We start from the raw sequence: 15227 nt of genomic DNA on the forward strand, positions 1-15227 counted from the left end.
TTTTTGAGACTCTTCTTATCATATATTTGCCCCATTACACTCATACTTTTTCCCCACCAAAAGTACACAAAGTTCAACCATGATGGGAGGCCACAAACATTCACTTTAGCCTACCTGTAACGTATTTTAGTGCACGTTCATTTTATATACTGAAGAAATGACAGTCACATTCATTAATCTTGTGTAGGCCTATCCCCTAACATAAATAATTCATTTCAAAAGTCGAACACCACAGTCATTTGCTATTAGCGATTACTCAGGGAAGCCCCTCCCCCTCTCCCCTTAATTGTTTAAATTTTTTCCTGTGTCATTTACTTCCCAAATTGAACAAAGTAAGCGTTAGTTGAACTGTATGTAGACCGTGTACACGCCACATAAATAGGGATATATCTATGTTGCTATATAGTTCTGCGCAAGAGTGGTGCATTACCAAACTATACATCACTGTATACACATGGGGAATGTTCAAATCACACTTGTTTCACCTGAAAACTTTCGTAGTTTTAAAGCATTGTAGATCATCAGTCCGAAATGGATGCTATGCAACGCAACAACTTGTCACGGCTTGTTCATTGAAAAAGGTACTTTCCAGAGTAGCTATAAAAGAAACAGATCAAAAACTCGTTCACGTGAGCGTTGTACGTGCGTGCATATAAGATAATAGATCAATGTTATATGTATCATGCAAAATGACATTGTGATATATAGCTATATGCAACGGACTAAGACTCCACAGTGTCGTAGTTACATACAAGACTTGAGTCGATGCGTATCAGGACTTATCACCAGTGATCGATGAGTTTGGTAAGTTCAAAATATGAATCAAATCACAATAGGCTACTTCTTCGGTGTATTCAATTGGTCACCTTTGGAAAAGAACGCGTGCTATATAGAGCAGCTATTATTGTGGAGAGGAAACTTAAGCTGTTAGCGCTATATCTGTATAATCTACAGGAGTTCGCGGATAAAGTTTACTGGGTGTACGTTTGTTTATCTTATGATTACCGTTACTCAACCTGTACTTAACTATACAGCTACATATGCTACACCGAGCCATTGCACTCTTCAGTAGTATATTACGAACCGTATACGGGTAGGCCCTATATGTATGAATTGTGCGTGGAGCTCTGTTCTTGGTTAGTCAAGCGGAGCGGTTGTTTATATTTATGCTCTAAAGATAATGAATCGACATGCCAGATTATATCAAGAATTGTCATAATATGAAACCTTCAAGAATCTCGAGGTTCCTGCAATCTTATACCTGTCTCAGCATGAGGAATCACTGAGCAGTTATTAATACTTCAGCATCTTTCATAATTTGAACCCTTTTAGTGATTTTGCGATTTAAAAAGATGGATTGATTGTATGATTACAAGTGGATGGTTTTGGTTAGTTTGTTGAAAGTTAAGCATATTAGAACGGCCGTTAATTGTGACGAGTGCACCGTGCGATTTTGATTGGCCCAGAACACAGTCTGTTCTAAATATATACGAACTGAACAACAATGTCAAATATTGTGAAAGAACATCATTGGAAAACACCGTAGCAGCCACGATGAAGCGGGACTAACGGGGTGGGAAAAATACTGGTAGGATCTTGGGAGAGGGGAGGGGGTTGGGGTCGCAATAGGGACGGGAAAATGCATTTATGTGGTTAATTGCGTTTACAGTTCATTAACAATCTTTGAAATGTATAAGTTGATGTATTAACTGTCGTTTGCCATCTGGCAGTCGAACATTTTCATATAAGCACTCATCAATAATTAACTGTACACGTCCTAATTCCTACCTTCAAATTCACAAAAAGGAGCTTCAGGCATATAGGCCGTACTAATAACTCGTTGCTGTTTATGAAATGGCTGTTTTCTGCCATTTCCAGTTCGAAGTCTAAGTGGACGCGTTAGTCGCACGATCGTCCTATGTTCAATGTAGTTTCAATATATAACCAGTATGTAGGCCTATTAGGCCTATGTATATTGTATGTATGATTTATATATTATGTACACGTTAGGACATACATGCACGTTTCCGACCCATGGTTACCGTGCATGGTTACCGCCTGAAGCTCAGCCAGTGGATCTGTAATTAAGCTTAAGTAGCAATTAAATGATTTCTTTCAATTTTTCTAATGACGATATGGGGACCATGAGCGAGAAAGATTTGGGGAACAACATAGAGAGATCACACACGAAATTTCAAAAGTGTGTGTGTGTGGGTGGGGGGGGGGGGTTGGATGTATTCACGTGTATAAATTCTCCCGTTGCCCTGGATCAATGAGAAATTAATGTGTTGTTATTTTCATAATATTTTAAGTAATAAAAGTCTATCCGTCTGAGCACCGTAAGTCAAAACGATTTCATATACTCTTAATTGCTGTGTTTTTGTTATTATTGTACTGTTATAATATTGTGTTATAATAACGATTCTTGCCAGCGGCATTTGAAAATGAAAATATTTAAGTCACTTCTTGTCTGAATTCTTGTATAGGGGGACCTACACCTAATACAGATATACTAGCGTATGTGGTGTGTTATTATATTAGATGTGCACAATGTGGGAATGCCTGTCAAATATTGGTGGTTTGCTATTTTTATATTTGCTTTCATATTCAGATAAGGAAGTGAACAAAGTGCGTTGCATTGTCGAGTGCCACTCTGTGTATACTGTACTGTTGGGCGTCGACCTCTTAAACAGACTGTTGTACTAAATGACACCAGCGTACGTTATTCGAAGTTCGGTGAGTCATTTCATTATATGAGTGACTTAAATTTGGTTGCATGAGTAAAAGGAGTCTGCGGTCTCTGTTTTAGATCGTAGATTTATCAGACGCACCCTCAAATGCAAAGTAGCTTTCTAACACGAAGACCGAAAGAGACTCTCAACGATCATTATGGTCATGCATGGTGCAGTAGGATAGGCGGGGTCTTTTTTTTGGCGGAATGAAACTACGCTAATGGTTACAATCCTAGGCCTACCAGCCTACCCATACATACATGGAATGTAAACGGTGGGCATACTGTACGCAACGTCACGCGATGATGAGTGGGTATGACGTCACAGAGTCAAACTGATTTCGTAGTTGACTTAGTCAATCATCATGCCATGAGCTGGGGTACTAAGTCCATGTGACGTCATCGGATATTCGTGGTACATGTGTAAAGGCTCTAGTTTCACTTCACCGCAAGCCTTTTTACAGACACACCTTATAATGACACTACAGTGCTGAAAATTGACCACAGTGTAAACAAAATAGACTTAGGTGTACTTATTACAAAAAAAGCGTCATGCTTTAGCGGCTAAAGCATGACGTTTTTTGGTTTAGCCTATATAACGCTTAAATATCTGCCAATTAAATTGGTTCAGCGTAGTCCTGTAATATCTCCATTTTTCTATGACAATCTAATAACGACAATTTAAAAAGGCTTAAGTAATAATCATAACTAATAATAACAATTGCTGCAACAAGGCGAATAACACTATTGAAGGTTACCGTATACAAATGAAAGAGTTAGATCCAATTCAACGGAGGAGGTAGAATGAGGCCGTGGGGCCATGGACCCCTACCTCCCAACGTCATTCGACGAATATTAGTCCCCACGGAAATATGTCCCAACATGGGAGTCGGCTTGAACGACCACAGGGCCAAATCCCTTTCTCAAATAATGTCCGCAACTAAACTCCTGTACACTAAATTTTCAAAATTAGAAAGAAAAATACATTTTATTTGACTAAAGAAAATTAATTTGACGATGTTTGAGATTTGGGATGGTTTCCATTGATTCTTGCAAGAATATTTCTTCTATTATTATTATTATGATTATTATTATTATTTATGGGTGTTTTGTTCTTTTTTCCTTCTATATATCTTCTTACAGAAAATTTCTTCGACACCTCCACTTATTTAGTTATATTCTCGTAGCTGTTCACTTATAGTTTGTTTATTGTATGATTGTGTTTGTATTCACTAATGTTTTATGTTTACTGTCGACGGGAAATAATTTCCGTTTTTCTGTTTTCTGAAATGGACAATAAAGTTTCTATCTATCTATCTTAAGTTGATGTTCCCGTTTATGTGAAGTTGAAAGAAAATGTTTTGGCTGAGATATTATAATTTATGAAATAATAGGTTTCAATTTAGTCCTGCACCAATGGGCAGATGTCATCAGTAATGTAGCCTTAAAGGAGCATTTCATAGATTTAATATATTTAATATATTTTTGAAGCTGAATATCTTGAAATCAAGAACAACTAGAAACATTCAACTGGCATTTATTCTACCAATTTTCTTTAGACTATAAAATGTGAATACTAAAATTCTGCCTGTTAAAAATTCAGACCGTAAAGAATCTTTTTGAATTTATGTCTTTCTATCAAGGTATTCACCAGTCTTCTATACTTGCAAGAGGTGGAGAGAGAGGGTGGAAAACCCCACCAACAAAATGGACCAGCAACCATCGGGACCGCAGACAAGATCTATGAAAAGACAAAACTCTAGTACAGTTGAGCATGTAACCAACAGATTGGATCGAGTGTCAACGGAGGAAGTAAAAAAAGATCCAGTTGTTAACATCAGTCCTCCAAGAAAACACAAGCTATCTACTTCAAAAGATCCTTCCAGTAAGAAGAAAATCAGACAACAGTCGAGGAATGAGCAAGATGTGAGAAAGATAACTAGAGCTGTGTTAAAAATAATCCTAGAGGTGCAGGACAGTTCAAAGAAAACCCCTCGAAGGAAACGTAGCAGGCAGCAGGGAATCAGCCCACCATTGGCCTGTAACTTCAATGAAGCTACAACCGCCACCAAAACTGTAGGTAAGTACATGGGGCAAACTCACAGGGGTGGTGGGAATCAGCCCACCATTGGCCTGTAACTTCAACCAAGCTACAACCGCCACCAAAACTGTAGGTAAGTACATGGGGCAAACCCACAGGGGTGGTGGGAATCAGCCCACCATTGGCCTGTAACTTCAACCAAGCTACAACCGCCACCAAAACTGTAGGTAAGTACATGGGGAAAACTCACAGGGGTGGTGGGAATCAGCCCACCATTGGCCTGTAACTTCAACCAAGCTACAACCGCCACCAAAACTGTAGGTAAGTACATGGGGCAAACTCACAGGGGTGGTGGGAATCAGCCCACCATTGGCCTGTAACTTCAACCTGCCACCGCCTACAACCTACAACCGCCACCAAAACTGTAGGTAAGTACATGGGGCAAACTCACAGGGGTGGTAGGAATCAGCCTATCCTTGGCCTGTAACTTCAACCTGCCACCGCCTACAACCTACAACCGCCACCAAAACTGTAGGTAAGTACATGGGGCAAACTCACAGGGGTGGTAGGAATCAGCCTATCCTTGGCCTGTAACTTCAACCAAGCTACAACCTCCACCAAAACTGTAGGTAAGTACATGGGGCAAACTCACAGGGGTGGGCTCCAGGACTTTTTTTTATTTTTTATATAAACGAAGGGTAGAGTTTAGGTCTTGGAAATACATGTCATGGCTAGTCTATAGGGAAATCACAAAAATAGGTTGCGCGAGGACAAAAAAGCTAAGCAGGACTATGTAGATATATATATATATAAAAACCGTAATTGTAATCTTGTTGCTATTTTGTACTTGATTCTTTCTTCTCTGCAACATCATCAATTCCAGAGAAATCTGAGACAAGTGGACCCTCATCCCTTGACTTTGGAGGTGCAATCGAACCTGACGGTAGCGATTTGTCCGCCGGCGATGGTCCCATTGAAGCAGATGGTGGTAATGCGAATACCAGTGATGATGGCCAACAAGGAAAGAGTTCTATGGGTAATATCTTCTAAGCCTCCCCCCCCCCTCCACTCCCTCGTCGACACAGGTATGATATGGAGGAAGGGCAGGATTCAGATCGGGGAGAATTTCAATGATGGTGGGAGTGCCTCTTACGGCGACACCAAGTCCGCTTGGAAACTTGATTTAGAAATGTAAAGGGCATACCCTTCTCCACTCCGGTGACCCGCCCCCTCAAACCTGACGACATAATAATAGGCCTATATTAAGTCAGCTTTATGTCTGTGGTCATTACAAATCATACTGAAACCAAATTAGCTCTCGCAAACGTAGTCAGGGAAATGGGCACAGGCTTGGTTTGAAAGTAGTATAGTGGGGTTCATTTTGGGGTTCTTTTTACGCGAAGAGTTCCCGCTCTACACTTAAAGCCCAAAAGTGTCTAATGCTGATTTGTGACTGGACCTACCAATGTGTGACTCGTATCACTGACAGTGAAATTTGTATCCATTCTTCTTGTTTCAGATCCAAAGGTTGTTAAAGAAGCAGCTGCAAACCTTAGAAATATTGGAGATAAAGCAAATAAAGAGGTAAGAGACACAGCTCTTTGTATGCCAATATAAGTTACAAAAGTTCAAGTTTTTGGTTTTATGTTATCACATTCAGTTGAGAAGGTCCCTTTCTCTCGTTCAGGATGCTTAACTAATATGTTATTCAAGTTATTGAAAGTGCAAACCTAGAGTCAGGTGTGGAGAAGATCCGGAGCAGGTTGGTAGTTTTTTGTGAAAAACCCCAGTGTGCCTCCTTGAAGTGCCCGTGTTTGGCGAAAAGGACCCTTTTTGCTCATTTTGTTATGTTATGTTAAAAAGGGACATTTTATTATGTATTAAGTATACCCTGTTGTTCAAGGAAAACACACTATCATACTGGCATTTGTACAGTTTTGTGCAGAGGCTCGATTTTGTCCGAAAGCTTTGTTGTATAACGTGGTTTCCCCCTTGACAATCATGTAACGGTTCTCACCGTTCTTCCGAAGGTTTGCCCCTTTCCCAGATTGAACCCTCTCTCCCACCGTCCCTGTCTACACTTACTGTATAATGAGAGCGAATTGAAGCATCCGTACACCAAAGGCCAATGCTTTGCGATCAATTTATGTAAGTTATGGCACACACAAAAGTTAAACTAAAACTTAAAAAATTATGAATACAAGAGAACGGCAAGAGATATCCCAGTGCTGCCACCAGTAGGCTGGGACGTGTTGCGTGGTTTTATACATTTGTAGGTTTTTGTTTGAGTAAATCTAGCAGGTGGTTTGATCAATGTACAGTGAAAGACCTAACCAAACACTAACAGCAATTCAACGCTTCAAGCTTCGTGTGCAGAATAGCCTATTATTTTTTATAGAAATCAGTAAGTTCATGATTGTCCTGGACTCGTTTCTGGGTTTAAGATATGACAGGCTTTTGACAAGGTAACAAAGGGTAATGAACAGCACAGGGTCCAATCCAATTCCATTTTTGTCATACCATTTTCGACTAAATGTTGTTCCTATTGTCATCGGCTGTACTACTACTGATCTTCAATTCATATTCTCGTCACCAGGCGAAGCAATTAGTTTTGGAAGCAGCTTTGAAGATCGTGAAAGAAGGAAGTTACAAGAAGTACAAAGAATGTTTGACAATTCTGATCGACGATAGCCAAGCTCAAATATGTGATGGATCGGAACGTTCCGTAGTAGCTGTCGTATGCCTTCTAACACAAATGGTAGTAACAAAGGCCAAAGATGCGATGGTATCAGATGCAACCGTGGATGAAGTAGTAGAAGCTGCAACGGAATACATCGTTGAAAACCATCCGACTTGGGTGTGATGTATGATGGCGAGGAAGCCAATAGACTACTATCAACTGCAGCAAGTTGGTTATTTACTGAGGTTACATCACCCTCTGCTAAGAAACTGACCGCGGGATCTAAGTTCTATATACTGTACAGGCTTATTGACGTTATGTCAGTTTAAGGAAGATTTAATGATAACATTTAGAAATACGGGAATGCCTCATAAGGACGGATGTATGTATGACGGCTGTACATTTCTGTGGTGAGACTGCCTCTTTACATTACTAGGTAGCCTAGGCCTACTCTGTGCAAATAAATTTACTTGGGCCAACAAAACTGCGTAATAATGGTAATTTAATTAAAGCCATAACTGGGGGTACAATTCAAGTCTTGGTTGTACAGTTTGTTAATACTGCATTTGTGTATCAAGTTTTGTGATAATTGAAAGTGAGTGTACTTTCAATTCGACTCTCAATCTGGTAGGCTGGTACCAAAATTACAGAGTGATAATCGTCGTGTGTCTTTGGGTAAAGGGTTTTCTGTCTGATTGCGGGGGTGGGGGAAAGATATTTTAGTTAGGCCTATATATTACAGCTCAAGTAAACTTGGTTGGTGTGTTTCCTTGAAATATCCAAGGAGTTCCGATAACTTTGTAAGCATTTCACGCATTCCATTCTTTCGTAAATCTTCATAGATAGCTGACCCATACAATTAACAATTTGATGTCAGCTGGGCCGATACTTGTAATGATCATTACTAGGTATAGACTTTACCATTGACACAAAGTTGCAAGAAGCTCAGGGAACAAGATTAGTTTCAATTCTTGAAATGGTTATGTAAAAGCTCGTGAGTATAATAGTTGTGTGCGTAGTCTATGAAACTATTGCGATCATCTATTTAAAGTAAATTATTTGGCATTTTGCATAATCTTGCTACATTTTCTATAAATATGAAATGCATATGTTTTAATAATTAACTTAAAGCAGCTTTGGAGTTGATGATTGGTATATTAAAACATGTTTATTAAAATCCATTAACAATTCGTTAACTCCACAACTCGCATTTTATTTTAAGTTTGTAATACGAAAAGCATGCCAGGATCTCGATATTTCCACTCATTTCATATAGCTGCACGCATAAAAGTATACTATTCTGTGTTGTCTGGTGTAGGCCTATACCTGCTTCCTTAGGTATTACTCTGCAGTTGTCAGGTGTTCCTCTGCTTGCCTAGGTATTACTCTGTGTTGTCTGGTATTAGCCTGCTCACCCAGCGTTTATTCTGTGGTGTCTGGTGTAAGCCTGCTTGCCAAGGTATACTCTGCAGTTGTCTGGTGTAAGCCTGCTTACATAGGTATTACTCTGCGTATATGCTGTTGCCTAGGTATTATCGTTGGTGTCTGGTATAGGCCTAAGCCTGCTCACTCAGCGTTTACTCTGCAGTTTTCTGGTGTATATGCCTGTTGCCTGGGTATTATGGTTGTTGTCTGGTGAATGCCTGCTTACCTAATATTTCTCTGCAGTTGTCTGATGTATGCCTGCTTGCCAATGTATGTATTACTCATTGTTGTCTGGTGTGAAATGATGGGACCCATAAACAGCTGCTAAAACCGTGATAATAGCACACCTGCGGGAAGAGTTCGTCTCCAATATTATATATATATATATATCAAGGTTAAATACGTGCCTTAATTCATGCTTGAACCAATTGTTTGATTGTTGATTGACGTTCAGAGGGTCAATTATCAAGAGTATACGTTGTAAAGAAATATAACGAGAACACAAAAGGAGGCACAAACCCCACTTTTATCTTTATCATATATTGACAGTGATCTTTGCGAAGCAAATCTTCTTGAACAACTTAGAAATCTAACCTACTTTGCTCCGTTTATAAGGTATCGTATAATTTAGAATATATACTTTGGGTGCTGTTAGTTTGTTAGCCTATAGTGCCACTATGATCTGAAATATTTTGTTGTTGTTTTCTTTCAATATTTTCAAGGTACTGTATTTTGTTAACAGTACTTTGAATTTCAATAATGTAGAGTCAGCCTTTGCCAAAATCCCCCTCCAGTACAGTAAAATAAGCAATAACAATAAATAAAGCAAAATACACAATAAATATGAAAGATTCATTGTCACCATGATGTCATATTTTAGACTTGATCAAGTCGTCGGCCTTGTATGTGAAGGCACATTAAATCTGTGATATCTTCCAGTATGGAGTTTTTCTTAGCTGTTTGGTGAAGGTAATAATAATATTTATGTCTGTCACTCAAACCAATAATGATGGTAGATAGTTGGTGTCTCATTTTTTATAAAGTGATTCTCGACAATGTACAACCTATCAATGTTTACATTATGTTTACAATGTTCTTTTAAGAATCCTGCAAAATCCTGCAAGTTTATTGGTTGTTTTTCAAAAGACATGGAAGTAAAACAATCTTCAATATTTCAAAAAATTGTTGTTATTGGTATATGCAGTGGCGTACCAAGGGGGTGGCGGTCCGACCCTGTTACCAGGGGGCTACATGCCACACACCCCATCAAGAAAGCTCTGCCAAAGATAGCACCATTTTACATATAAACCAGCTTATATGAAAGAAAAATGCTCCAAAGGGGAACCCTCCTCAGGATGGCATCACCTGCACAGGGTGACAAAGGAAGGATCCTCCCGGGGGCCAACTTATCTAGGTACGCCCCTGGTTATAGGTGTGACTATTTGTTCAGTTAATGTACATTGTGTCACCCAGTTTATATCAGAGATTATAGTGACATTCAAACTGATCAGGGACACACAAATATAACTATAGTGACACCCTCAGACATGACACCCACATATACTACATGACGCCCTATAGTAGATCGTTAACGCCCAAATATAGATTTGGTCGAGCTGAAATGGATAAGTGACGCCGCGATCGGCCAGTGACGCTTATATCGGTAAGTGACGGCCTGACGGTCACGTGACATGAAAACAGCAATCTTTTCCGATCAAACAATGTTTCTCTGAGTGAGAGTAAAGTAAGACATATATCTAGTCGGTGTAAAGCTTATTGTGTGCCGACAAATAGGTACAGCGGGCACACCCACGGGTACCAGGGGGCTTCATGCCACACCCCCACCGAACAATCTGTAGTGATCAAACAAAGTTTCTCTAAGTGAGAGTAAGCTCAGTAAACTACAATAACACGGTATGATATCTGTTGCGGTGGATGTTTCCCCGTCGTTAACGTTGATTATAGAATGTTCTCAACAAAATTGTTCTGTTTCTAGTTCTATAATTTATACATCGCTGTAAACTTTCAGTTGCAAAATACTTACTAATTTTTCCCGAATCTCCCTATTTGTTTACATAAAAAAATGTTAAATCTCCCAAATTTTCGTGACAGACAGGAACTTGGCAGATCTGAAAAAGTGATGTTTTTATCCATCGTTATCTGAAACTATATAGTGAACCCTGTAGCTTCTCTTTCCCCATATGCCACTTACTAATGATATACTAACACACATGTCAGCTTGTCGAACTATTTCGCGTGTCAGGCCTTATATTTGTTCGTATTGATAAATGTATATAAACGGTGGGTTTATCTAATACAGTATCATGATATTATATGTGAACAAGAACAATGCGTATGCAGCAACTCGGCACGTTGTTGCCTCAGATTATAACACCAGTCGAACTTTGTATTATTTAAATACACAAACCCAACGTAAAAAGGTAACTATATACACTGGCAGCTGATAAACTATATGTATAGGGTTGTTATACATTCATGAATTCAATTGAAACGATAGTGACATTTGATAAACTTAGGCTAAACAGAGGTGTGTAGTTACCGATAGTCTTACAGTGTATAGGACAGCAAGGTGACGGGCTTATCCTATAACAAAATCCTACCTTTATATTTATTTTAATCTAGTATGCATATCGAGCAGCTGGCCTAAGGACAGCTCAACTTCATGCATGTATTCTGGCCGCAAGTGTATGATCCATTGTTGTTGTTGATGTTGTTGTAATATATTGCGAATATTGACCTACAAGGTTTATTGAGTTCGCTATTGCCAAACATTTATGATTCCTCAACGAAAAGGGAGATAGCTAATTGTTTATTTCATCACAAATGGACGCCAAGTGAAGCAGCACGATAATTCAGTATGATGACGTCTTATGATAATAGTAAAATCAAAGAGGATACGAGGTACATTCTAAACCTCCTTCTGCTCGATGAGGGCCTATCGTTTAATCAGCGTGATGATGTATCCATTCTAACCTCAAGTGTATCAGTCGGTACACTACAGGCTACGCCGGGCACTACATGGTCTGATCAACAAGGTAAGCTGGGAATCACTTAGTTGAGCTAGTTAGGGCAGTTGTCTGAAATTAAAAGAATAGTCCAGGTCCAAAATTTCGTTTTAATATTTTAGAGACGAAGTCTATTGTATTGGATAGGGTTACTAGTTTGTCTAAAGGGGATGTGAAGTTTATAAAATGCCAATACTTATGGTCAGAGGCGTAGGGGGCGGCGGGGGAGGGGGGCTGCAGCAATTTTGGTTATATTTTTTGGACAAGTCGTTACAGCCCCCCCCCCCCAAATCAAATTGGGCGCCTATGCCTGTGGTACATACACATTATGGATGCATCCAATCGTGGAGTATAAAATTAGACGTACATTTTCGAGGAAAACCAAACATTATTTATCATTCTGCAACAATGACGTCACACCTGTTTGCTGCAAGTTCACTTTTGGTACGAAAGTTGGCAACTTCAACTGTCAATATCTCAAAAACGGTACTTAGGGATTGAATGCAAATTTCACCAGAATGCTTAGATTATGTTCCTCTTTAACACATCAAAACGAAATTTTGACCTGGACTATTCTTTTAACTTGTAGCGAATGGGAGTTGATTTAGTTGGCATAGTAACGACTGTTCGAGGGAGTGTTCAAGTGAGCGGGCGAATGCGGCGGGCGAATGACTTGATGTATTGACGATTGTTTGGAGGGGGGGGGGGGGGGGAGGGAAGGTCGAATGGGCGAGTGAATGAGTGGATCACTGACAAACAGAATAAGGAAATAATTGGGTAACAAATAAATGTACAAGTCATGTATTTTGTGAATGGATTGACGAATGAACGGACGGACGGACCGATGGATGGATAGATAGACTAATGTGACCAGACATATCCGATTTTCGGAGACAGTCTCCGATTCAAATGTTTGGTGCCCGATTAACATGTGTCTCCAAAGATGTCTCCGGTTTAACAACAAGTCTCTGATACTTTAAAATACGACATTTCATTCACAAGAAAAATCTAAAAATGTTGCTAAATCTACCTTCCTGCCCGTTATACTATAATCACACATCATTGAAAAACCAAAGATAGGCTATACACAAATTCCTCGCACAAACTACTTTAATGCAGGGTAGGCCTATCCTATCATATACGCGGAGTAATGTATACAAGCGTAACAGTGTTCCCTACGACGTAGAAATCGTGTTACTCATACTGACCTATACAAGCCTACACTCTTGATTATGTCATGTCTGTGCTCTACCAGCTTTTCTCCTCTAAGGGGAGAGACCCCTCCCCAGGCCGCGAGAATTTTAACAAAAAGTGGTCACCTTATAGGATAGTCGGATGGATTGAAAGGTTGAGGCTGGTTGCTATGGATTTATGTATTAAGGTTTATCTGCTGAAACTTTCTCCGTAATAGAGAAATATGTACCTCCTGCTGCGACCTCATCGAATTTCTTGTCACCCAAGTTAAACGACGTAGAGATTACTGAAGCCCCTTTCACCAAAGAAACAGTTTATCCCGAATACACACCAGGTGCATCGAAGCATTACAAGCAGGACCAATTGGACAAGATTGCTGAAGAAATAAAACGGATCGGAGATCAACTGAATCCGAAGGTAAGCTCATGCTCCCCCGTGTACAATTAATTGCAGATATCCTTAACTAAAGGGATGGATCGGTAACTGACATGTCATGGTTTAATAAAAATGCTGGCCATTTTTCTGCATCTATAGGTGAAAGCCGTATCCTAATAGCATGTTGCATGGCGAAGATATGATTTTTATGTAAGACCACACCGTCAGACCAAATTTTAATATTTGTTAGGAAATAAACGTTTATTTCGTTGAGTGAATCCATGAATTTAAATATGAATGAAAATCTTTTTGGCAACGTGATAAGTCATTAGCTATTAATTTGTCATCTATCAATTTTTTCGTCAATATTTTCTTTCATTTACTACAGATAGAAAAAGAACTTCAAAACCTATTACTGAAGAAGGTGCTCCTATCTTCATCTCAAGTTGCGTATTCCACATTTGAAGAATGGATCAAGGAATTCTTGACGGAGCACCAGTACAGCCTGGTTGATAAAAGCGACAAATACAAAGTCCACCTGTTTCTGATGTGTGTGAAATTATCACTGAAGACTGCCACGAAGCAACTACATGTTACATCTAACGCATGTCAGAGACTTTACGACTTCAGTGTCAACTTTGTCGTTATAAACTTTCCAAATTGGATGAATGTATAATGTATTGACAATATGGCAGGGATAACAACACCAACAACAAGAAAAGAGTAAAAAGAAAATGAGAAATATTATCAAAACATGGAATGGTCGGACGAAATGGCGAGCACCGAAGCAGCTACAATATATTTAGAAAAAGAAATTGTTGTCAAAAGTATGTTGAAATTTACCGATGTAACTAACATTGGCCCTTTGCCAACTAAGTATGGAAACGGCTAATTTGAATAATTTGTCGTATAGAGTTCAGTAATGATATCGTATTTCCTACAAAGTATATGTAATCACGGTTAACCACGGATGTCTACGTATGTCAGAAAGATTCACTCACGGTAGGTCAAACCAAATTTAACTTGCAGTAGGCCTAAAGATGTATAATACTGACATTTTCTCGATAACAAAATCGATGAAATAAATCGGTTCGTGCGTGACTTTATGGAAGAGTTACCGTACTATATCCTTCCTCAAAGGATTAAAATGTATTTATTGTTATTGTTGTTATTGCTTCACTTCTTAAAGGTCAATATTATTGACCTGAAATATTTTTCAGTTTGTTTTCAGTTTACTGATTCACATAAGTGCTCAGCACCAGTTTTATTATCCAGTTGCATTATCCAGTCTCCATTATCCGGTCTTATGATCCAGTCTCATTTAACACGAGACTGTCATCGTGTTATCCATGATGTCGTTCTGTCATGGAGTAACGAATTCCCTAAAATAAACAAAATCCAGATATTTCATGTCCTATTGCTCTTTCGCAAGCAAAAGAGCTATAGGAACACATTCAGACAACGATTCCGGAATTGCAGTTCCATTAGGTACATCTGTGTGAGATGTGGTTCGGAGCTGTGCGGAGCGGGAGCGGTGCGATGCGGTGCGAAGTGATGCGGTGCCGTGCGGGCGAGACAACTAGGTATACATGTGAACTGCTTCCACGATGGTATGGCATTTTTGGAGGCCTAGATTCACGTGTCTTACGCCTTTCTTGGTATCGCATATAAACACTGGATGATGCAAAGTGGGTAGGCCAGATGTAGACCAGAAGAGGAGGAGAGTAGGCTCGTTGGTTCCGTTTTCATGTTATA

General features: G+C 39.4%; 1 protein-coding gene across 2 annotated transcripts; it reads left to right on the forward strand.

Annotated features, from left to right (window-relative positions):
- The first annotated feature begins 415 nt into the window (after nucleotides 1–415).
- On the forward strand, nucleotides 416–14514 carry LOC139970716 (uncharacterized). 2 transcript variants are annotated; one of them, XM_071976662.1, is made up of 8 exons: nucleotides 416–804; nucleotides 2612–2736; nucleotides 4375–4811; nucleotides 5656–5808; nucleotides 6292–6356; nucleotides 7369–11933; nucleotides 13315–13514; nucleotides 13861–14514. In XM_071976662.1, exons 3-6 carry the CDS (start codon nucleotides 4439–4441, stop codon nucleotides 7633–7635), a joined length of 858 nt encoding a protein of 285 aa, XP_071832763.1. In that variant the 5' UTR covers nucleotides 416–804; nucleotides 2612–2736; nucleotides 4375–4438; the 3' UTR covers nucleotides 7636–11933; nucleotides 13315–13514; nucleotides 13861–14514. The 2 variants fall into 2 exon arrangements, with proteins under 2 accessions (XP_071832763.1, XP_071832754.1); XM_071976653.1 differs by lacking the exon at nucleotides 2612–2736.
- Nucleotides 14515–15227: the final 713 nt, after the last annotated feature.

The sequence above is a fragment of the Apostichopus japonicus genome, chromosome 1 (assembly GCF_037975245.1).
Source record: "Apostichopus japonicus isolate 1M-3 chromosome 1, ASM3797524v1, whole genome shotgun sequence".
Taxonomy (NCBI): domain Eukaryota; kingdom Metazoa; phylum Echinodermata; class Holothuroidea; order Aspidochirotida; family Stichopodidae; genus Apostichopus; species Apostichopus japonicus.